Raw genomic sequence first — 25,412 nt, 5'->3', positions numbered from 1 at the left:
GCTCTTTATCATTTTTATATTTGACGTATGTATGTCTTTGTTTCGAATTATCTGACTATTTATTTGTTTTTGGATGCTATTCAAGTAAAATTTGTATGTAATATGAAATCCTTGAGAGAATCCAACTTAAATTTTTGTATTGATGCTATCATATACAGTATATGGACTATAATCACTACTCTGGGCTAATTTTTTACAAATAGTATCTATGTTATACATAAAATAGTAACATTTAAATGAATTTACTAATTTATGATTATGACTTAATTGCAACTACTCATCTCGTTATTAGTACCAGATTGAAACGTCCTTCCAATTCTGGTATTAATTTTTAATTCATGTTATGAATAGCCGAACTTGTTAAATTTGATACGAAATCACTTTGTAAGAATGGATTAAAAGTTTGAATTTTATTTTCAACAGAAAGAGTTTGTAATGTTTTTATAAACGTCACACTTTATCGAACTTGTTGAAGTATTTTTTTCAACCTCTTATGAGAAATTCTCATAGATAATCCCTTCCTTTAAAGACTCTCGGCGTTTTAGGGCGTCTGCAGAATCTACAGCAAGTCTTCCTAACACTTGGAAGTCCTAACCATTGTAGTTCTTCCTTATGGTCCTAACATAGCTATTCTATGTCATACTATACTGTAGGTACTGGACTAATCTTAGTACTTTGGAAATGTTAGTTGTATACAAGCAGTGCTAGTGTTCCTTCTTTAGTAGCCTGTGGTATAAGTCTGTTTATACAGACTGCATGGACTACTGTACTGTAGAACTAACCCTAACCTAATTATATATATATATATTTCCCTATATATATATTACAAGTAGAACTCACGCTCGGTATACTTTGTGTACTCGCACTTTTCATTTTACAATATTTAACTGTACTATAGATAATTAAAACCTACAATATCTATTGGCACAGGTTTTCGTACTTTATCAGGCATCAGCGATAGAACTGGTAACACTTTGTCACTAATACAGGATACGGTACTGCACTGAACTGCACAAATTAGAGTTTACAGTACGATTACAGTGAGTAGCTGATCTTGTAAAAAAGCTTCTGTATCTGTACAGTAGTACTAAAATTCTAAAAACTAAACTAGCTATAAACTAATCAATTTTCTCTGGGAGAAGTGAGAGGGGGGTGTGCTATAGAACTACTAAACTCATTACAGTAGTGGTATCGGAAAATATCAAAACTACTTACAATCATTCGTTACCCCATTGCAGAATATCGACAAAATCTCAATTGCATATTACTACTGTTCTGTACAGCATAGTGGACTAGTTGAAGCATCACATCATTGAGATGCACAAAATACTGCACTAGTTAGCAGTACTATAGTTTGACATGTACAGGCAGTTGGTGTAAGCCAATTTTTGAGCTATTCGATCAAGGTCGGCTCGGAACTGACCGACTGAATAACGGTATCGACATTTTTACGCCTTGGTACAAGTTTCAGTACCCTACCGCTATACTGTACTGCACTGCATCATCTCTTAGTACAGTACTGTAACGTAGCGGGGTGATTAATTTGGTACTAGATTATGAAAAATGAAATAGAATACTTCATAATTAATTAATCAATTCCCCAATAATCAATTTTACGTCAAATTGATATCAATCGATAAAACATGTTGATCGGATCTGCCTCTATCCACTCATAAAATTGGATGGATTTTGCTATAAAAATTACGCATTAAATTATGTACCGTTTTATCTTGCTGTACGTACTGTACTGTACTTAGGCATGGGTATTAAGCGTTAAGCGGATACCTAACTGTCTGTACCGTACTGTACACTAGGTCGAAATTAATCACATGCGTACAGTACTGTACTGTGTGTTCTACGGTATCACGGTACGGTACAGTATCTAGAAATAAGAAGTCACATGATTATCCACAAGACCACGCTTCCAATGAGCAGTAGCTTTAAGGTCTCCGCCGAACAGGTGTAGTAGAAAAGAGCTACTAGTAGGTTTTTTCTATTGTACAGTACTTAGACCTGTCAGTCCACATGTACAGTACTGTAATGACAGTGTACGTACAGTAGTGTACACTAGGGACTACTCAACAAAAAAATTTCAGCAACAGCACAGTAACTGTAATAATGGAAAGCCGGAGAAAGCAGTCGTCGTAAGGGACGGTGAGGAAGGAGGGAAATTTGGGGGGTTGAGCACAACTAGTAACTGTACCGTACCGGCGTACAGTATAGTACAGTACAGTACTGTAGTCCCTGGTCTACAGTACTATACGTACAGTACAATACGGTGGCCCAAAAGTGCCAACTTTTCTGTGGAGAAATTGTACAGTACAGTACTGTACTGTACTGCACAGCGTACAGAGTTGCAATTTCAGACAACTTTTTCCTTTTCCACTGTACTGTATAGATATACTGTAGACTGTAGAGCATGCCGTGTAGAGTACAGACGTCTAGACTAACGGACAAATACGGGTTGTATCAGAATCGGCTTCAGCATCACGGATACAAGATACAGTTCAACAGACCACTCAGAAAACTTTTTCAAGCCAAGGCTAGTTCGTGCGTACGTTCAAAGGCCTCGAAAAAAGAACATATCTTACCATCTAAAAGTGTACTGTAATATTGGAAACAATTCGAAAATGTCTCTCCCACGCTGCTTTTTTGATATTGAGGCCGATGGAAAATCAATTGGTCGTTTTATTGTTGAGGTATGAAAAAATAAATGCATCAAGTTGAACCGTAATTGCTAATTATGGCCATAATGCCATAGTACTGGTCACTACTGGCTACTAGTTCTGTTTACTGTTTTACAATGTTGTGGGTCATCGGTTTGCCGTCATTTAATCATCTTGAGCGCTTTGAAGCGCTTCAACACGGACAGTCTATTAGGCAAAGTGATTATCGTCCAGGAATCTGTTCCATAGAAAATTGGGGGTTACCTTACTATCCTGCAGACTTCCATTATTTCTAAGATTTTATAGCTACGCTTTCAGAGCCGGCAACTACTGTAATGCTCGTGTACAAAATTGTTTTGAAAGCTAGCATTTATACTGTAGTATGAGCTCGGAGATTGAAATCGTACAGTATCAAACTATTGCTGGTTAGTAATGCTGTGCGGTACCTTTTGATTCGGTCAATATCGATTTTGTGAATTCGCATACAGAAATACTGTAATAACGTGTTTTAATACGCGCTATTGCTCGTGAAAATTCATCAGGCGCTTTTAAAACGCTTCCTTGCTACAGTTGTGTAACATACAGTAAAGGTACTATTGGAGGTGGGATCGAATGGAGTGTTCTATGTTCATATGTTGTACTACTAGCGGCATGACGGTAAAGTGTCGTTGGAAAATTCTGTTTGCGGATGCGTTCCTATAATCAGCCTTGCTGAACAGGCCACAGCAACACTAGACTTACGTCGAGTGTTGTATCTGGTTCATGTACCGATCAACTTCAGTGTACTACTGGAGTTGTCTGCAGCTTTGTCCTGTGACCTGGTACAGTACTACGGTATTTTTTGTCAGCAAATTGTCTCCAACAAATGATCTGAAAATTGAATGAATTGGATATTCAGAAAAATATCTTTTTTTAGGATAAAATGATTACAGTGTTGGCTATTTTTGCTCTTGATGAAATACTATCAATAAATTTGTAGACAAAGAATCCAATTTTTGACACAGTCCTGTACTTTAGCGTGCAGTTGAGAACAAACTGCAATATACTGTATACGGAAAGTTACACTTGAATAAAATAAAAGAGATAAAGGTTTTAGCTTTAGCAACGAATTCTATCAACTTGATATTAGAAACTGTGATTAGTACTTCAGTTTTTAGGAGCTATTGAGGCTTGCAAGAGGCGTGAATTCTTCATGCGTTTTTGACGTCAATGTAGATAGTTATGCCCTGACATGATAGGGTACGGAAAGAATAAAAGGGTAACGCAGTAAGCAATAACCTTGACTGTTAGAGCAAAATAAATCAATTGTAATATACAGTAAATAAAAGTATAGAGTAGAGTATTGCATAAGTATGGACTTTCCTCTTGGGATCGATGTGATGTTGAAGTGACCGATTAAGTAGATTGATAAGTGGAATTAATCCGATACAATATGGTAGCAGGAACTAAGCAACCAACATTGAAATAATTTTCAATTTTACTAGAGTAGCAATGAACAATAGAGCTCATAGTCAGTAAGTCAACGACACCAATCATGCATTATCAAACAGACTTGTGTCTACTTTCTAGCTCCGTCCATTTTTTTTCCTTTTTTTTTATTGTAGAATAATAACTTGTCTTGGCAAGCTATTCACAACTGCATATGTATATTATATACTGTAGTATTCAGTTAGCAGGCTTTGAAATTAAACTCACTAGGGAGTCTTTGCAAATAACGCAACGTGGTCATCACTGTAAAAGAGAGAGGCAAAAGATGGCCATACGGCTCAGAGAGTACTGGACTGTGTGTACGTACAGTACGTATCAACACACTGACACAGTGTGATGACCTCAATCTCCATTGAAATCATATTAATATTCAATTCACCTGACTGACCTGAGTCACACACGAGTGCAAAGCTACTGTCAAAAAGGAACTGTGGACCGTCATACTGTGCGAGTAGAGGGTATTTCTTCTACAGTACGGAGATCAAAGAAAAACGGTACAGTTGTACTGTACTTTACAGTACAATGTACAGTACTCCCCTCAGCGTCAGTCATACTGAAAATACAGTAGCATGGCCCAATAGGACAATACAGGACGGTACCGTACATTCAGTTTCCGGACCATACCGGACCACATCTTAACCATAGGCCAGATTCTTACTGGAGTAGTCTCTGGTTACAGTCAATGGTACATATTTTTTTTTCGCGGTTCCCATAGTGATAGGAAGAAAATGGAAGTGGTTCTTGGTAATAACTACGACATGCTACTGTACTATATAACAAGACTGATTCGGTTTTATTCAATGTCTCACATGAGATTGACTGAAATGTCTCAAGTCAGTGATACAGTATCATGAGACACTGGGTATGAAATGGGCAGCACCAGTGTAGATTCCAGTTCTGAGAAAAAAATGGACAAATTTTCAGGTCGAATTATGCAGTAGAAATGGACATTTCACAGAACCTTAGTGCAGATAATAACGGGATATAATGATATAGTATAAAAATGTATTCAAATTATGAATCAAATACTGTTAATTTATTTATTATCAATGTTCGATTAAATAATCATACTGTATTACTGTTTCATATTGGCCATATGAATAATGAATAGTATGTTCAAGCGAAGCCTACAGCATAAAAGTAGATTTAAAAGTAGAATATATATATATATATATACTAATATGGTACTAAATTCTACATTTACTATTGTAGCTAAGGTCCGACGTCGTTCCAAAGACTGCTGGTAAGTGATTGAATAATCCACTAGCTTACAGTAGTATAAACAGCCATGCTCATCTCTTGATTTAAAATGAAATATGCTATTTTTTGTCAGAAAATTTCCGGGCTTTATGCACTGGTGAAAAAGGATTTGGATATAAAGGCAGTGTTTTTCATCGTATCATTCCCAATTTCATGTGCCAGGTATATTTTGGTATTGCGTTATATATTGTTAGCATGCGAACCAATGCATATGAAAGATTACACTTAGCAGATGAAGTCACAGTGGGTGCTTTGATATAGTGGTATGATCAATATAACTTATCAAGGCAGACCCTACCATTAATGTAATGTAATAAAACTGTTAGTAGCTAAGTAATTTTGGTGGGTGAACAAGACTTGAATAAGTAAACATAGTATTATTCTGTTATTTACGATAAAACGTTGTTTTCTTGATAAAGGGAGGTGACTTCACCAGAGGCGATGGTACAGGTGGTAAATCAATCTATGGAAACCGCTTCGAAGATGAAAACTTCAGTTTGAAGCATACTGGCCCTGGTATTGTTTCTTTACAAACTTTTCACTTGCGGACTAAATAGTTTTTATTAAGCAAACCATATTTTTATTTTTGTAAGGTATCCTATCTATGGCTAATGCTGGTAAAAATACGAACGGCTCTCAATTCTTTATTTGTACGGTTAAAACTGAATGGTAAGTTATAAACTGTTGTAGCAGTTTAAACGATTTATTAGTTTGAATTTAAAAGTCATCTTTTCCCTCCAGGTTGGACGGAAAGCATGTTGTATTTGGAAAGATAGTTGACGGCCACGATGTCATTTCTACTATGGAATCGTTTGGATCAAGCTCTGGTAAAACTAAGAAGAAGATCAAGATCGCAGACTGTGGTCTACTTTAAGAGCATAACTAAAGAAATCAATACATAGTACTAAGTTGTCTGATGATTATTTCATTTGATAATCCATAAATGAGGCTTCATAACTTTCTCCTCTTCTGTCGTATTCATTTACTGCAATAGATTAACCCGAAATGTTATTAGTAGTTCCCATATAATGTAGTACAATCCTGTAATTTCGACGAAAATAAAGCGCTTTTCCTACTATTATAAATCAGTCTACTGCGTATACAGTACTATACGCGTGTTGTGTACGGAATGTAGCGTACATAATTGGATCGGTATGAGCATGTTTATTTTACTCACAGAAGGTATGTGCGATTGACCACAACACCACTGCTTACCAGTGCTCCATACAATCCTATTGTTGATAGTTTAATAGTAGTACTCTTCTTAAGATCGAAGTACTGTATACTGTGGTTGTTTATACGTACAGTTGATGCCTTTTAATACTCATTCTGATCTCGTATATGCACAATATTTATTGACACTGGATAGCATGATCGTTATAAAAGGCTACGGTTAAATGGCCAGTATTTAGACTAGCAACGATAAGCATAGGTTACTCTAGCGAAGATAGAAATTGTTCGATGACAGGGCAATAAGGATATTATAGCTACTGACTTACTATGCTGAGAAAAATATCCTGGCAAGTAGTAGTCGTGAGTTTTACTATTATAGCAAGTCACTAACTACTCACGTTTTGCAGAAAAGGACACTTCGATTAGCTTTCCCCTGATAATCAAATAGAGTACGCATAATCATGGACTACTAAATACTAGATATTTAGTAAGTAATCTATGGCGCAGCTTTCTATTCGCAAGCGTAATAACAAGTTTAGTCTTGATCCTTGATCTTTGTTGGTTACGGTACCAGTTAATAATGTTAACGTTGGCAGTGCAAGACTATTGGACTTGATCCCCCCCCCCATCTATTCCATTCTGATTTTTATGTCTAAAAATAAAGTGTTCTCCTCATTACAAGAATACTGCAGTGTAACTGTACTCATACTTAAAGGACTTGTAATACGCACTTATGATTAAGTAAAATAAATTTCTCTCAAATTAAATTTTCCTACTGTATCTAAGTTAAAATTCACTGTACAACTGTGATATACGCGTATATTCTCTTATAATATGTATAAATGTAACGCGCAATATATATATAATAAATTAATGTTTGATGTCGTAACCAATGTCAGTCGGTATCAACTAGAGACAGTACTACCGGTTGGCCCAGGTCACTAGTCCCCAGACCTGGTGTGCATTTCAGATTTCCAGTCAGACACGTGCAACCGATGAATACTCAATGTACCGTACGTACGTACGTCTGTCGTCGGTACTGGCTGCCTGGCCGGCCGGCTCATCCTGCAAGAAGTAATTTCCAGTTTAATACTATACTGTACACTGTACAGTATATAATATATAGTTTGATCGCTTGACGAAGGCAGAAAACAAGATGAAACAGAATCATGAGGTAAAAAAATTTATACTGTACAAACAATTTGAGTCCTAATCACTTTAAAATCAAAACTAGAGTAAGGCTACAGTTTGCAGTTCATGCAAATTAACATAGATATTGGAAGTGCGCGATCGAATCAATTTGGTCATCTATAGAAAATATTCGGTTTTTTTGAAGAAATATTATAAATGTTTTTAAATAAATTCAATTTTAAATAGTAGAACTTTGAAACTTTGCCAGACTTGCTGTTCGCTTTTATGTACAGTAGATTACGACGATAGGATAACCATCGTTTTACCATTTTACTCAATCTCTCCTTTCAGAGTCTCTAATGTACTACTTGCACTATGACTGATGAATATCAAACACGTGTATTGGTGATTTGGTATACTGTAGATAGACACACCAATATCCAGTACTGTAGCTGAACACTGTATTGTATAGTTAGATACTGCAACATACCGTTTTATAGTATGTATGGGGATATGTATAGGGATTTATAGACAGAGCATGGCTGATCTACAACAGTGTCATTGATCATAATTTTACCTGAAATTCAATCATCTACGATTAATTTATGATATTTCGTTGAACCAGTGGATGCATGATCCAATTGGCAACTTGAACTGTGTGTAGTCTATCGTCATTGTTCGTTATTCGTAAACTATAGAAAGTCGTTCTACCTGTTTGCTTTTCCTATAGCTTGCGAAACATGAAAGCTAAAGATGGTGATAACTTCAAGCAAATTTTAGATACTGTACTTTTGTACTATTTGTGGCCATTTCATATACAGTGCATTATATATATATATATATACATATTAGATACATTGACAAAGCTTTGCCTAGAACATTACCTTATAATCCTCATGCCTGGGATAGTGGGTGTGTAATGAGTAACAAGTGGTCTACTTGTGTTTGTAGACAGAGTTCTCGCTTTGCTTACTACTGTGAAGGATGATTGCTAAAGCACGTACTGTACTCTCATTACCAGGATTAGTAGTGATCCATTGCAATTGATTGCTGTGTTTGAGACTATATCTTGTAGCACTTTCTTGACCGCGATGACGGATGATCGCTAATAATAATTTTAAAATAGGAAAATACCTCGACTATGAAACGCAAAGCTATATCCCCTCCCGATGGACGAAATCATAAGAAACATCGATCAAGTCAAAAATCCAATGGAGACAGCGAACTACCCGAACACGATGTGCGTATATCTTGACTGTTGTTAGCCTATAGTATATTGTACAAGTTTATTTACAGTGCTGAAACGGTCTGTCTTAATGTACTGACTACAGTATTCGATCCTACTGCAATTTAGTTAAAACACAAGCATGCTATATCTAAATCTTGACCTCATCTAAAATATACCTATGTTTCTATTAGTGTGCGCATAAACTATGTTGTAAGACAACCTTAATATTACATGTATTGCAAAGTTTCTGATATTTAGATGCAATGTATTATTAGATAATTATTATTCATTTTGAATATTTTTTACCGATTAGTCTGGTAGTATGGAGGAAAAAGGTGATTTTAAAAAGTTTAGAATATCATCCGCTATTGCCGATTCGCTAAAGGGTAAGAGAAGTATATTCGAAATCTTCTGAATTGTACGTGTATGATGCGTGTTCATTAGAAATAGAATACAATTTGCACTTGTGATTAATAAGCTTAAAATTATATTGCACAATACTTACCTCAATATAACCATGAGTATAATGAATTTATTTTACCTCCAGAACGAGGAATTACATACTTATTTCCTATTCAAGCCCAAACTTTTGATTATGTTTATGATGGTCAAGATGTCATCGGTCAAGCAAGTAAGAGTTACGATTATTGTGTATTAAGAATCTTACGGTTTCTAGTACTAACATACGGCTACTTAACTGTAAAATGAAAAAATTTACTCAATATTGTCCATTGATTGTTGACTTACTCCTGTATTTAAATGTAGGAACTGGGACTGGAAAAACGGTAATTAATGTGAAAATTAACCTTCCAAATCAACGTAAAGGCTACATTTCAGTGATTTAACTATTATATTTAGTCCTGATAACACGCTTTATAAATATGATGTGTGTTACATAAAAGATAGGAAGAGTATGAGAATTAAAATGCACCTATGTAACTATTTCTGTATGACAAGATCCCACCACGTTCAAAGATTTAATGTTGATATTTATTTTGCATGAATTCGTGATACATCATGGCTATTGGTAGCTTTCATTTGCTTTACCTATTACGGAAAAGTTAATTAAGAAAAAACGTTCCGACGATAAAATTCGACCTCCTAAAGTAAGTCAATTGCATTAACAAGTTTTATCAGTTATTTTCTCTAACTCTTAATCAACTATAACAGGTCTTAGTTTTAGCACCTACGAGAGAATTAGCTATTCAGGTTTGTACTTAAACACACAAAATGAAATAAGCATTTGTCATCTTGCAAGACAGATTATTTACGGTGCTTTCGATTATCATCTACACGACGTGTAGATTCTAAGTCTTATTTAAAAAATTTTCTGTTAATGAATTGGATATTGAGATGAAAATAAATGTAATTCATTTAAAACCATTGGCAGATTACATCAGAATTTAAAGCTTTATCTGGAAGTCTTAAAGTAGTCTGCATTTATGGAGGAGTTCCTTATGCCGAGCAAGGTATTACTATTTTAGGAATCAATTGTATTGGAAGCAATGTATAAAACTTTGTTTTGTATTGAACACTATTCCTACAAACTTTTAGAAAATCATCTAAGAAATGGAATCGATATCGTGATTGGTACACCTGGAAGAATCAAAGATCATATCGATCGTAAAAATCTTGTTTTATCCAAGTTAAAGTTAGTTTTACTATGCCTTTTTATCTACATATTAGTATTTTACTGTACCTATGTATCTTATTCTCATCTGAAAATTTTATGTGCTGAAAATTTACGTATCTATTCTAGGCACGTTGTGCTTGACGAAGTTGATCGAATGCTAGATATGGGCTTTTGTGATATTGTAGAAGAAATACTTTCTCATGCTTATGTTAAAGGTATTAGCTATTCATGTATATATAAGATATCTCTACTCACTTTATTATCTGCCGCTCATTTTTATTGTCTCTTGAAATACTACCACTTTAGATCGTCATCCACAAACGCTACTCTTTTCTGCCACAATGCCTAAATGGGCTCTTAAAACTATAGATAAATATATGAAAAGTGATAAAAAGATTGTAGATCTCATTGGAAAAGATGCATTACGCACATCCACAACAGTTGAGGTAAATCGACAACGGCTATAGCTAGTATAATGTACGCGTAACCGCTTGCAATATTGAAAATATACTGCATTTCTTTCAAATTAAATTGAAATAGCACAAAGTTATATCGTGCCCTTACCATGAACGAGCGGCTACAATCGGCGACCTGGTTAAAGTCTATGGTGGTGACCATGCCCGAACTATCATCTTTTCACCTACAAAAAAAGAAGCCAATGAACTTGCTTTAAGTTCGGTTTTAAAACAGGTATAAATCAAAATATTCTATCACAATATACCTCAGTATTAGATCATTACTCATATAAAAGCATCCTACATAATGTGTGACATGGCATATATTTTACTGAAAAAAGGAAGTTCAGGTACTGCATGGAGATATCCAACAAGCACAGCGAGAAGTAACTCTAAAGGGATTTCGTGAAGGCAATTTTCCTTGTTTAGTTGCTACAGACGTCGCCGCGAGAGGATTAGATATTCCTGAAGTCGATCTTGTTATTCAGTGCGAACCGCCTAAGGTGGAGTAACGTAAAAATCTTTCTGATTTACGGAATTGAAAATGTAGAGAGTAGTAAAAGTAATACGTATACTACCATTTTATTGCACTTGTGATATACAGCGGAAGAATCAATTAGTAAATATTAGACTTACAGTAAACTTACTTAATTTAACAACTAGGACGCCGATACTTACATTCACAGATCTGGTCGAACAGGTCGTGCAAATAGAACTGGTATTTGCATAACATTTTATAAGCCTACACATCAAGATCGAATAAAAAGTATTGAAAGTGAGGCAGGCATCAACTTTTGTCGTATTGGAGCACCTCAATTGGGTGATATTATACAAGCAACCTCCCGAGATGCTGCTAAATCACTAGATTCTGTTCCTGCAGAGGTCTTAGTACATTTTGAGAGTATTGCTAGCGAAATCATTGAAACTAAAGGGGCAGTAAAAGCTCTATCTGCTGCACTTGCGCACATATCTGGTTATACGTCAATAACAAACAGATCATTGCTTTCATCTCGAGAAGTAAGTATACGTTGTACTTTTGTTGAGATTATCTACAATTATTGACCTATTTTTTTACTGAAAATCATTAGGGCTTTACAACATATGTTATGCGAAGTCAATGGGAGTTTCGTAGCGTATCATATATGTGGAAAGTAATTGAGGTTGAGCTGTCATCAGCAATAAAAGCGGAAGTACGTGGAATGAGAATGTGTAAGGACAAAAAAGGGGTAGTCTTCGATTTACCAAGTAATCTTTGCGACACTGTAAAGGTGAGATGATGTTTACGGTCGTTTGAATGCTTTCTTAATGATGCTTACCATTATCATCATTAATTATTCAACTAATTTTATGCAGGAAAATTGGAAAAATGCTAGAAATATAGAACTAGATATTGCAGATGCATTACCGGAACTTTTAGACACTTCGTCATCTTTCGAAAAGCCATCACATTTTAATAACAATTCAAGATTCGGTAATAATTATAATCGACATGAAAGAAGACCTTTTAATCAAATGGCCTCAAGAAATTATACCAACGGGAGAGGAAACAATCCTCGTGGCTTCAGAGCGAGAAATTTTTAATCATGAGAAGGATCAGCAATATTGAATAATTGATATAGGACAGTACTGCTTTATAACTGTAACCGGAATTAAGACTACCGGGTGTATTGTTTATTTGGTTATTAATTTGTACAAATATAGTACAATAAATCTGTAATATAGCCATTTTGTAACAAAATGTAAATTATGTCAGATTTATTAATTGATGTGATCGAATGTCTTTTCGATCTGGGGATGCATTAAATGACTTAAGCGAGCTAATGACTCAAGTCTTTTGCTCTCTACTGTACTCTAAGCATAAAATTATTTTAATGTCCTATATTTCATGTATTTTTAAGTGATTCTCTGTTATCTAAGGCAGCATAAATTTGTGATAATATCCTCTATCGATGAGATCATTTTCTTGGTAAATATATTTCATCTCACAATCTTCGATATACGTATTAAAGGAAAAATATTCGAACACTTGAAAGGACAGAATTCCCTTATCGCTGCATGGTTACTAAAGTAATTGTGAGGCCATCGAACTTTATAAAAGAATAAGATTTCTGTAGATCTTAAATTCGAACATTTAAGACGTTACTACGTCGAGAATAGGAGTGATAACGAATAAATACAACTTTCTAATAACGATACGGTAACAAGTTGACAGTATGTATACACACGTGCATGAGTACACCTAGTGTATACGGGTTAATTAATAGATTTGTCCAGAAAGTACTGCAGATCTTTAGAAATTTCACGGCACAGAGCAATGGCGATGATTTTGTAAAACAGTTAGATTGACAACTGATCGATAGGTGTGCGCGCTATTGGTTTCGAAGTCGGCGAAATTTTTTAAACTATTTATTCTAAATTCATATTTAAGATGTAAATGATTATTGCGTGTATTTATGTCAGTATCAACATTGAGCATCTCTGAACATCTTTACTTACTAACTCACTATGCATTACACAATGCTTATTCTATGGCGGTATGTTTAATAGGTTAGTGTATGCGAAAATCTGCAATTCTTTAACTTTAGTTTCATCATACATTACAGTTAATAATAATATTATTTTGCATCCGTTGCAAGTCTATACGTGATGTTCTACACTTAATATCAGTCATATCTAGTACTGTTAATAAACGTATTCCATCATAATGCCTACTGTAAGGTAACGTACAATATATGACATATCTTACTTCCTAAGCTGGGTGTTTCATGCGGATAAAACTGTAAACAATCGAATCAAGCTTACGCGGTATTATTTTAGTTCCCTTAAGTCTCACCAAGTCTGACGATGACAACATTTTGCATCGTAACCGGCAAGACAGTTATGGTAACTAATGATACTCGGTAACACAAATCTTTCTTAATAGAACTGATGAAAGAATTTTTACATCGTACCGATAATTGGTAAGATAGTAAAAGTAACGATTACTCGAGAACACAAATCTTTCTTAATAATGTTGGTAATAGAATGAAGAGGATCTAATGGATAATTGAGAATTTCGAATGTATATCATCACTGAAGGAGAATTAAACTGTTTTTCCAAATTATGGTTATTTTATCTACTAGTTAAGTTTCTTAGTCCGATCAAATATGTACTACAATCATAGCATCGTACATACAATTGATAATAAAAGAAATAACATTATTTTCAAATGAAAAATTTATTAATCGAAGCATTTAAGAAAGTAAATTCCTGTCAGTTATAAACATTCACGGTACCGTACAAATACTGGTCATATGAGTATAAGCTATAGATATTACACTTATTAAATCAAGCTTTACAAGACTGATTGATACATATACAACTGCCATTTATAGTTATGATAATGTATTCGTATATTTACATTGTACTCAATGTCTTGGATTCTTCATAAGGAATTGGCAATGTAAAGGAATGAAATTAGAAATTTTCGGAGAAAAATTACAATTATAGGAGAAATAGTTAATACTTTGTGAAATAGGCTTGGTAACAAGCCTTCATTCTAATTACTATAGACGGTAAATGATTATGCTTGTTTATTTAGAGCACAACATTTATATCTAAATAAGCTGGTAGAAGTCCAATGTTGATTTATATCATAATGACCTAATATCACTACAATTATATTTACTGGGAAATGAGAAGATTTAATTAAGCTAAGCGGAAATTTTTATCGTAGAGTTGTTATCACGTGCGCCAAATGGTGTAGATAAAGTTAGAATTTATCATGGGCATAATTCAATATCCGCTTTGACATAAACTTGCATTATGGCCTTGGAGACAGACTGGATAATGATAGCTACAATTATATTCGCTAGGAGAGTAACCATCAAAAGGTATATATCCATCATCGGAATTCTCACTGGGTCTTATATAGGATAGAATTTCCCGATAAGCTGGTATTGATGACAATGGCTCGATCTATATAGTCAAAACAGAGAACGACTAAATTCAATCGAATATCATTATCAAAGTAGTATCTTGGTAAATATTTTCCAATAATTAATTAATTAGACTATACAAATACTACATGGACAGTATGTTTCTTACCGTTGTCGTTTCATTTGTAGCTGAATCATAAGAGGAATTTAAATTATAAATTAAAAAGATTTGTAACACACGTAAAGGTTTTGATCAAGTTTATATTATACTATCAGTATCGTATTATACTGTAAATTGCCACTGCTTGCTTGCTAATAATATAAGGTACGGCATAAGTAAAGCTCTATAGATTATCAATCATGTTCGTAAGTGAGTTATTTCTACTGAAATGTTAAGTATTTACCAGTATTATCATGGTAACTAAATGTTCCATCTTGATTATCATCTTGATGAGCAAATCGAATCTCTCCGTCAAATGCTGTAGGCAGCGCTTTAATAGAAGAAAAGAATTGGCGCATAAGTGCCAATTACAACTGATCGATACAGCGGAGGCCAACTAAGAACTTTATTTGTAAGTATACTGTACACCGAAACATATTATTTGAATTATGTGTTATCTCTAAGAATTTTGATATCTGCTAATACTAATTCTAACTCCGAATATTCACGCAAATGTCACTTGGTTTTAATACTAACCTCGATTGCAATCATTCCAATCAGGAGTCATGTTGCTAAATGAATTTTGCAAGTGTATATCAGTAGTTGCTATTGAAACATCATAAAGTTGTTCTTCGATAGAATTGAGATGGGTTATTTCAGACGAATCTGGTTCAAAAAAGTTTACTGTTATCAATATTTACCCTACCATCCACGAGCAAAAGCAATACCCTACTATTGTTACTAATTTGCGCCATCGATTAAGGATTACGTTTACAAATCCGGCGAATTATTACCTGATTCGGTTTTTACTGGTGCAAGATCCGCATTGATATTTTGGCCTACATTACGAGTTTCCTGGGTTTTATACTTCTTGGTTTTCTTGACCTATTCCCAGGAAAGAAAAATAGATAAAATCAATATAATATTCTTATCATCCGGTGAATTCTTATAATTTTAATTTTAATTGTACGTGCTCTGCATACTTCGTTATTATTATTATACGCGTCTATACTCATTATGTAAGTAGTCCGCGGACGATTATGCTCAAGACATGCTATAGTTTAGGATTGAATAAGTCATGTCTACTCTTTCGAATACGCTATACGAGTAGTCGATCTAACCGTTCATTAATTCTTTTACAGTGCAGCACCATGGACTACTAGATGTAGCTTAGTAGTCCATGGCAGTCTATTCGAATTCTATTATTAGTAGTAATTATCAGAAACGATGCGATACATCATAGATATGACGATGACATTATTCACTGGGAAGAAGAAAAAAAAATGAATTGGCACAATTTCTATCCAAAAATACAAGTACTCGTATGTCCAGTGTACTGTACGCGTATCTAATAATATAACGTAAACTGTATAGTATTGTACTGTAGATTAATCTCTGTGCCAACAAGGCTAACTTCTCTGTGTTTCGTCTCTACACTCTAACTCTATGCATAAACACTATCTATCCTTAATGATCTTGCCTTCATCTTTACGACAGAATATCTTTAATACTATAGGCTTTACTTGTTCAGTTGGATTTCTTGATAAATCCCTTACCCTCCATTTAGGAAAGTCTAGGATGTCTTTTTGGGGGGATGAAGATAAGGGGTGTGGGGTGTGCACTCTAGATTAACCTTGTTCATCATGCTAACTGGGTCCCCCTCCAATAATAATAATAATAAATAAATAAATGGATACCCAAGTAGATTGCTCGTTTATCACACTGTTTGAGGAAGTTTATGGTAGTCCAGTGAACAAGATTAAGGCAATGATAAGATTTAAATTCATTTTAAAACGGTGACGATTTGGATCAAATTGTCTTTTCTTTTCCAAGCGGCTAACTTGCAGTCGAGTAGAGTGCGTAAGGCAATACCTGGCACAATATGATACAGTATCGATGCCGCTCGTGTAAAAGAGAAAACGTGTTTGCTTCAGAGTGTTGTGACGTCATCAAGAGAGTGTAGGGTGCAGCATGAAATACTTCAGTTTGATCACGCCAATTTAGGCCGCTAATGACGCCTACTGTACAAAATTTAGAATGGATGTCACATAAATCTATACCAGCAGGCGCTAGTTTGCTATCAAGGTCTGTTGAAAATGCTCTGTCTACATCAATGTCTACTCTATAGGTTCTAGACTGTTATCCAGTAAGGGCATGGAGCCAAGCGACCATTGCATTTGTGTCAACAATAACAATAACAAGCGGTAGCAACAAAGAAATCCAGAGTAAGCTATTGTATTTGTCGCCGGTGGATATGGTTCCAACTGGTTGAGATGGCGGCCAATGTGCAATTGTGTATCTGCAACATCGATCAACTTGAACCCCAATACTTCAGAGTTCACAAATGATCTGCAGGTAGTACTGCCTACCGGACTAATACACCATCCAACTTGACATTACCCGTACTGTACCAGTACTATTGTTTTTGCGTACCGCATTGTAATGGTGGCGAGCGGCAGCTATTGTAATGGTGATTGCAGAAAGTATGCGGAAGTAAATCGCTAATGGAGAGGCGACGATGCAAAAATGAGTCATGAGGGAGGGAAAAAAAGCCAGAAAGAGAGAGAAAAATCCATGAGCAACGATGTGATGGTAGAGGAATAGATAGGAGGAGAGGATAGAATAAGCTTCAATGATGCACGTCTTGGATGATACGATGACTAGGATTAAAAGTCGAATAAAAGTGTTTATTGCTGCGCGTAAAATATTCATGAAAAGAGTGCTCTTTGCCAGTGACCATTTTCAGGTATAAGGTACTCAGTCACTACTTACGGTATTAGCTCTCCATAACACTATTTCACCCATCTTTTCATGGTAACACACCAATAACTATACTGGCGCAAATAGAGGGTTCTTTTTGACTCATCATGGAAGCAACAGCCATTAATTACTTCATGTCTGTACTTTATTTTACTGCATCGATCAAAGATTGATCGGACCGATATAATGGACATGGATGGATCACAATATTTTGCAGAGAAATTTGCCACGGGTCGAATTTTTTTTTTTTGGGGGGGGGGGAGGATCACCCGACATCTTGATGAGGTTGTTTACTGAAATAAGTTGGGGAGAGAATCACTTGAAGAAACTGAATAAGATTCATGAAGACATTGATTGACTGACTACACGTGTAAAATTGATCATGATTGCAAGGAGCACAGCGAGTTGATGCAATCTGCAATCTAAATGATAAGGAAATAATCATCTTTTCCTAACCAATCGAATAGTACGTCATGCTTGTTATCGATGAGCCATAGTTTACGTATTGTGTACATGAAGAATAAAATTTCTCATAGGTAAGAAGTTGAAGTTGTTGAAATAGAGCTAATGCTTTTGCAATCGATTATGATTAAAAATCAATAAGGTTGGATCGGCTCTATCTCTTTTTCAACTAGATTACCGTAAAATCATGTTATCAGCTACCAACAGCACACTCCAATTTGTATCTCAATATTGGAAATCGAAATGGCTTTATAACCAGCCACTCGTGATAACCCAGCAATAAAGTATAACAAGTATACATCATATACACGTATAGGCATCAACGTATATTACATTAGTGATGAGTGATATCAACATTAGTAAATTAGCTTTAAAACAACTGCATGTTGCTTTTTAGCAAGAATACTGTAAATAACGAATTACCTTTCTTGAACGTGAAGAGTCAATATTTTGCTTTTGAGATTTCACCTTGAAGCCATTTCTGCAGTTCCGTTCCTTTGCTACAAGGTTAAACACGGAAGAGATCAGTATACCTTTTTCCTGTATAGATTACACTTACCATAATTTATTTTTAATCAAGACGAATACTGAATTAACATCGACTAAAGAAATTTACAGCTAAGGTAATCTAGAACAAGCACTAAAAAAATTCATATTTGCTTCCACTTCTTTTTAATTCTATCCCAATTATTAGCAAATACCAATAGCTTACTTTGCTTTCTGTCGGGTGAGACAAACTGGAAAATACGATATTCCTTATCACTTCTTAATTTGCCATTAACTTTATCTTGCTCATCATCCAGGCAAATCACATCTGGCAATGAGTTGATAGCACATCGAAAATTGGTCTTCCATACATTAGGTTTATTATAATACTTGCTGTACTTATTTGTAACTTTAGCCCATTCGACATAGATAACACCGTCGGTTTCAATTTGATAACCTTGCTTAGCACCATGCTTCCACGGTATACGAAATACCATTTTATCTCTGTCGATATATTCCAAACCGGGAATAGTTCGAGCTTCCAATTTTTCTTTAATGAATTCACTAAGTCTTGGCTTCTTTCTCATAATGATATCTTGTATGTGTACACAGTATATGCCCGCAAACGATCAACTTGATAGGATACTTCTTTAGCTTAATGGAAAAAATACACGGAAGTAAAGTATGAACGATTTGAAATCTATTTATCTACGTGTATAATTAGCCACTTTTAATTACAAATACTAGTAAGTCGTTAAAATACGCGGTTTATTAAGTATCATCATCCTCTCAGCTATAATACTCAATTAAACAATATGTCAAGCTATGCATTTTATGCGCTTAATTTTTAAAAATTTATCTACTTAAAAGACATCAAGTTGTCTCATCTGATCTTGCATTTCCATATATATATATTTTTTGCTTACTTTATTTAATCTACTACAGTATATTGAACATCTTTTATTGATGATATGGTCAACTTATTGGAATACCTTCCATTTTTTTTTCAGATATCATAAATGCAAAATGTGATTTTATAGTATCCAAATTTCCTACTACCGTAATACTTAATCAAGTTACATCTATCGCACCCATTGAATGTATAAATTGTTATTCTAAAATGATTGATGTTGTAGTTCCGCATTCGTTTTAATTTTATCACTGCTCAAAAATCCTAATTTATAGCGGACAAATCAACTTCAACAAGTATCCTGGCAACAATATTATAACTGCGGCAGTTGATAGTTACCTACGACACAAAGCCAACTTACCAATTTGCTTTGCTTGGGTCCGCTTGCAATGAGGAATTTACCTACTGGACTGCCTCAATACTCTCTCGGCTAACCTATTTATCCTCTTACGTCAACGCTACAGCGATGGCGCAGTGGTTATTACCAAAGATAAAAGAGGGTTGGGCAAATATTTCAAGTGCTATTGATGATCAAAGCTATTGTAGTAATATTGTCAATCTAAACTACTGCCTTTAATACTTAAAAAAACGTGACCATACAATAATAGATACTGTGTGGAAATGGGACTACTGAACCTACTTTTACTGTTGATCTAATCGTTTATAGTGGCTTTAATTAAATCATCAATGTTACTATATAAAGCAATAGAGTCGATTCGACGTCTAGATAACAATTTGAACACTACAGTAAGTATATTGTATTGTAGATTATAAGAATTGCATATTGCTAATATAGTTTTTGCCTTAAATAGATAATTATAGCATCATCGAGAGTGAAGAGCATCATTTTTACTTGATTTACTTGATTTTTACTTGAATCTAATTTTATTTCACGGCAAGAATCTGTTTTTGTATTTTATTCCTCGTGAAAGAAAATGGTCGCTATTATAAACACGGATCTTAAATCTCCTCTTATGGCCACATTATTCGACCTGATTAATCAAATCACAGTTATTTACCTAGCTATGCATTTGCTAGTTTTTATGGTAAATTTCTAAAATTCACTTAAGAATAAATAATAAAAACTATTACAACATCCTGGAAAATCCTATAGAATCCACTTACGATCCAATTACTCAATATTCATATTCTGTCAAGATAATACTGATGATTATAATATCCTGTAGAACTGATGAATGCATTGCCTTGCTTATGTCTTTTCTGAATATGTTAATTTAGACCTTGGCCTACCATGTGATTTCACAGTTAGTTCTATCATCTCGTATTGTTGATTATCATTTGAAAGGATACACTTGAATAATAGTTATCACGCTTAAAAAGAATACAACAGATTATTATTTAGTGCTAATGTTGCTTTTATATATGTCGAGCTAGAGTTGCATCATGATTTCTAGTTTAGAAGAATTATTTATCGCCTTGATTTGCAAACGATCAATCGGTCATCTTATAGTCGGATTATGCAAACTTTTTCTAACGTTATCATTTTTTCTGTCATCTTCACATTATTATTATTCCGTTAAGTATATTCACTCTACTATAGTAGCCGGTGCTAAGTTTTATGCTATTATTATTGAATTACTAGAGACTGAAAACAAAGGACAATTTGAAGTTTATAGTGAAAAAGCAGAAACGCAGTGTGATGCCAATATTATTTAATAGTGCAATAGATGGGCACAGTATTGTATTTATACTTCACCATTGTCTTTACAATTATCAATCAACTTTTATCCAAAGTTGTAAACAACCCTAGCCAGTACAATTTTATATTAACGGAGTATAATACCGTATATCATTGAACTTAATTAAACGCAAATACTTTTTACTACTATTACTTCAATCTATCGGTCTATAATATTTAAGACGTTTCCATTTCAAAAGTAATAATGGTAGTAAATAATCTCGACAAGATTTAACAATAAATTTCACTTCTATATGTCTGTATATTTTTTTAACAGGGCTTGTATTGAAGTGGTGGCTGTTTGATTAATTATAGACGCGGAAGTTCATTACTAAAAAGCGAGGCATAACCCTAGTTGCATGAATTAGTGCACATCATATTCATGCATGACAGCCTTTGTAATGTTATTATTGTCAGTATATCCTTTACGCAATTGAAAAGCGATCATAGTTAAACAACTTTTTTAATTATTTAAGCCTAGTGAGTCTAACATCCATCGACATATTTAATAAAATTTGCCGCTTTAGACGTAAAACCCATAAAATGACTTTATAATAAATAAAAAACATTGCTTCCATATTATTACACCTTAGACGTCTATATACGCACACCTATATGGACGTATGTGCATGCGTCCACACTGCGTTTGTTAATTAAACACTATAAATTTATTATTTCTAGTTATTCGCCGCTAAACAGTAAACTTAATACAAGCATTTTCGGTAGGATTAATTATCAATATTTTTATCAACGTTTTCTGTACGATATTTCTCTTGCCAGTAAAGAATTGTTCATCAAAGAATATACCGGTTAGCGTTAGGTGTAAATACAAAGCCAATAAAAAGTTATTTGGCTCATAAAAGACTCAAAGAAAAGGATTTTCTAGTTGATTTCGAGCCATAAAATTAATTTTTTAACAATCATTTATCCAAAAAGAAAACATACAAGATAATTGATAACATTAAAATCGTTTTACTTTAAAAAATATGAAAATGGTCATAAGTAGAGTAACTGGCAGGTGGAATCACACATGATAAGGCTATTCATTACAGTGGAGTAGGTTATTGCTAGTCGCCAAACGCTGAAGGAGAAATAGGCAATACATTTGAGATATCGGAAAAGAGTAATTTACCGTAATTTTGTTTAGTGCGTGCTTTCTTTTGTCAAATATGTAAAAAATACTGTCTTTTCGAATTATAACTAGGTATAATTATTGCAAAAGCAAATCTGGAAACCATGCTCCAAAATTAATAGTATAGCTCATACAAGCACAAATTTACTGATTATAATACAGAGCAACACAGCAATCATAAGGATCCAAGCATTTTTAATACGTTTCAGAATCCTAGTACAAAAGTAATTTATGAACTGACTTTTGCAGTTGCTGTCAAGGTCAGCGATTTAATTCTTTGCATATAACAGGGCAAGAGAGATGCATAATTTGGCTGTGGTATAGGGTTAACAATCAAATAAAATCTTAATTAATTAAAAAGTATTATCGTATTTAACTTAGCTAACGACTAGAATGAATTATTTAGATAATTTCTTATTGTTTAAATTTAACTAATATTTATTAATGAGTTGTTGTAAAGCTTGGAATGAGGAAGTTTGCTGATACAGTAGTAGATTTGTAAGTAAATACAAACAATTATGTTAATAAGCTCCAATTCAGATGCCTGGAACACAAGTTCTATACGATCTCAATTTTTTAACTTCTTCACTTACTACTGAAATCCGATATCCGCCACAATCGTATTATAAAATGTATAACATTCAAGTGAACATCAAAGCTGGTGATTTTCCGCTGACTTTTCTGAACTGCTAACGCACATTTAGGTACCATAACTTAAGTCTAATAGGAATTATAGATAACAACTTCAAATTCTACACGGTACTTCATCGCAGTTCAGAATCGGTCTATACGATTAGTTTACAGCTAAAGGATTATGATGCAATAGTAATCAATATTTTTTAAGCGCTAGGTATAATTACTGTAATAACTCCCTTTTTAATCGCGCCGAAATTGTTTCGCTCTTATAGGAGCACAATGTACATCGATAATTACCTCCAGCCATGCTGATCTTGAAAAATAAAATCAGAAAGAGATAGTAAAATTCCGACTTTACAAACAAGATTTTCGAGTTATTTTGATCACTCACCTATTGCCAGCTAAAATTTGCTGTACGAGAACATCAAATAACTAGCTTTTCTAATAAATTTATATTAATATATCGTCCCTAAAGATTAAAATAAGCTACAGCGGTTATTTTAGCAAAAACAGGCGCAGGGAAGGCAGACATCATTAAGATCTGGCGTCAAACTAAAGCTTAAAGTCTTACCTCATACTACACTATTTGGATAAATTATGATAATTACTCAATGCAGGTACTTGTAGGGTATTTAGAATATTCTGTAACTATATTCTACTCTTAAATATAGACATGCTGCTTTGCTCTTATATTTAGACATATTTACAGTCCGCTTACTTCACATTCGTATATAGGCTACTGTATTTAGTTATTACAGTACTCGCTGTTTGCTATAATCATCAGCTATGTTGTAACATGTTATGGCATATGTTGTATTTAATTCTACTACCCTATTCTCTGCATGTACTCTATCTTTAAACTATAAATACCGCCGTTTTCCACATCAGAAATCGTTAGTTTCCTGGTACAACTTCACACGTTACTCACAACAGCTTGCACGCTGGTCTACCGTAACTACCTCACTGTACTTACTTTACTACTTAAAATAAAGTATAACTTTTATACAACTTTTGGTGTGCTAATTGTAAATGGCAACTAAATCTCAATCCTCCGAGATATCGAACCTTCCATCACAGTATTTATACTGTATACTTAGTATAATGATAGCTAAATGCCGTTACTCCATATGGATGATGGCTTTAGAGCCTTATTAAAAAGTTGCGAAACTTTATCAAGATCGGTTAAGCAATAAGGTAAGAATAAATAAAATTCCCAAAAATTAAAAAATAAATCATATTTTACGACTCCAAATCGTAAGATAGTTCGTATACCTATTGTAAAGACAGATTTCTTCGGCTATCAAATAAGTTATCATTATTTTTTATTACTAGATTACATTTGTATTTTAACTAGTATCTTTCTTAATACCGTAATAGCAATTATCAACCATTCGGTAATATTTTATAAATTAGTCCAAAAGCCATTTTCAATCACTTTTAATAGATATCTAAATCTTGATTTAATATACTCCTGATCAGGATTGCAGCAAAGCTACCATGCTATAACCCATTCCTGAAAAGCTAATCACAACTATAAACTAGAAATACATATCATTGTTATGTCATATCATGTAGATATGGGAAATTACAGTAGGTTGGAATGTATTGGCATAATAATTAGTAAGGAATTAAGTAAATTGCAGCGTAGTTTAGGGCGATCGTAATCTTAGATGAGGAAGCTTAGAGTCATAAATAATTTTCGATGATTAACATGATGAGAATCAAATTACTGAACAGAATGAAATCTTGAAAAACTTTCGATAAAACTTGACATTATTTCGGAATTAAATTAATTCTAGAAAGAAAATACTGCATGATCAGTTCGTTAATGAGAAACCGAAATTCTCGAGTAGCAATTACGTTATTAACCAATTATCTACATTTTTGTACTGAAATCAAATACCCTAAGTCGTCGAATGATCAAATGGCTAGAAGGTTACTACTTTAGCTAATAGGAAGCTGCTGAATTTTTTTATAGAACCAATCATAAATCCAAATTAACTCTAAATTGATCACAATTTCACTTTGGGGCGAACTAAATCATGCAAAGTTCATATCAATAAGTAATACTTTAATAATAGTAACTTACTATTCTCTCGCCATGTTGCTACGGATTACAATCATTGGATGGCCCAATACTGCTTCTAATTAGTAGGTATTTAAGTGTTATCGAACTAATTTTATATATTGTTGTATAACTGCTTGGTTACTGTCT

General features: G+C 34.0%; 3 protein-coding genes across 3 annotated transcripts; 2 read left to right on the top strand and 1 right to left on the bottom strand.

The window, feature by feature from the left end:
- Window positions 1-2,552: 2,552 nt before the first annotated feature.
- On the top strand, window positions 2,553-6,338 carry TRIADDRAFT_35865 (expressed hypothetical protein). Its single transcript, XM_002112042.1, has 6 exons — window positions 2,553-2,699; window positions 5,367-5,397; window positions 5,488-5,576; window positions 5,834-5,930; window positions 6,008-6,083; window positions 6,156-6,338. Exons 1-6 carry the CDS (start codon window positions 2,631-2,633, stop codon window positions 6,286-6,288), a joined length of 495 nt encoding a protein of 164 aa, XP_002112078.1. The 5' UTR covers window positions 2,553-2,630; the 3' UTR covers window positions 6,289-6,338.
- Window positions 6,339-7,743: 1,405 nt separating this feature from the next.
- On the top strand, window positions 7,744-12,615 carry TRIADDRAFT_55752 (uncharacterized protein; the record flags this gene model as incomplete). The annotated part of the gene is made up of 16 exons (XM_002112041.1): window positions 7,744-7,761; window positions 8,845-8,958; window positions 9,260-9,332; window positions 9,494-9,577; window positions 9,712-9,731; window positions 9,978-10,052; window positions 10,117-10,155; window positions 10,337-10,415; window positions 10,501-10,597; window positions 10,706-10,794; window positions 10,886-11,025; window positions 11,120-11,269; window positions 11,376-11,537; window positions 11,698-12,051; window positions 12,123-12,302; window positions 12,388-12,615. 16 exons carry the CDS (start codon window positions 7,744-7,746, stop codon window positions 12,613-12,615), a joined length of 1,902 nt encoding a protein of 633 aa, XP_002112077.1.
- A 2,194-nt stretch (window positions 12,616-14,809) lies between these two features.
- On the bottom strand, window positions 14,810-19,407 carry TRIADDRAFT_63874 (uncharacterized protein; the record flags this gene model as incomplete). Its single annotated transcript, XM_002111544.1, has 7 exons — window positions 14,810-14,992; window positions 15,122-15,141; window positions 15,357-15,443; window positions 15,650-15,778; window positions 15,907-15,997; window positions 18,758-18,834; window positions 19,047-19,407. The coding sequence occupies 7 exons, from the start codon at window positions 19,405-19,407 to the stop codon at window positions 14,810-14,812; spliced, it is 948 nt and encodes a 315-aa protein (XP_002111580.1).
- Between the last annotated feature and the right edge of the window lie 6,005 nt (window positions 19,408-25,412).

Source organism: Trichoplax adhaerens, genomic scaffold, assembly GCF_000150275.1.
Source record: "Trichoplax adhaerens TRIADscaffold_4 genomic scaffold, whole genome shotgun sequence".
NCBI classification, from domain to species: Eukaryota; Metazoa; Placozoa; class Uniplacotomia; order Trichoplacea; family Trichoplacidae; genus Trichoplax; species Trichoplax adhaerens.
Note: the sequence above shows the minus strand (reverse complement) of the source record. Positions and strands in the feature narration are given on the sequence as shown.

Excerpts from the sequence above, each read along its gene's own strand:
- TRIADDRAFT_35865 (XM_002112042.1), top strand. The coding sequence starts at position 2,631 with ATGTCTCTCCCACGCTGCTTTTTTGATATTGAGGCCGATGGAAAATCA. Across the intron at positions 2,700-5,366 it reads TTGGTCGTTTTATTGTTGAG|CTAAGGTCCGACGTCGTTCC; the intron begins GTATGAAAAAAT and ends TTACTATTGTAG. Across the intron at positions 6,084-6,155 it reads TGTACGGTTAAAACTGAATG|GTTGGACGGAAAGCATGTTG; the intron begins GTAAGTTATAAA and ends TTTTCCCTCCAG.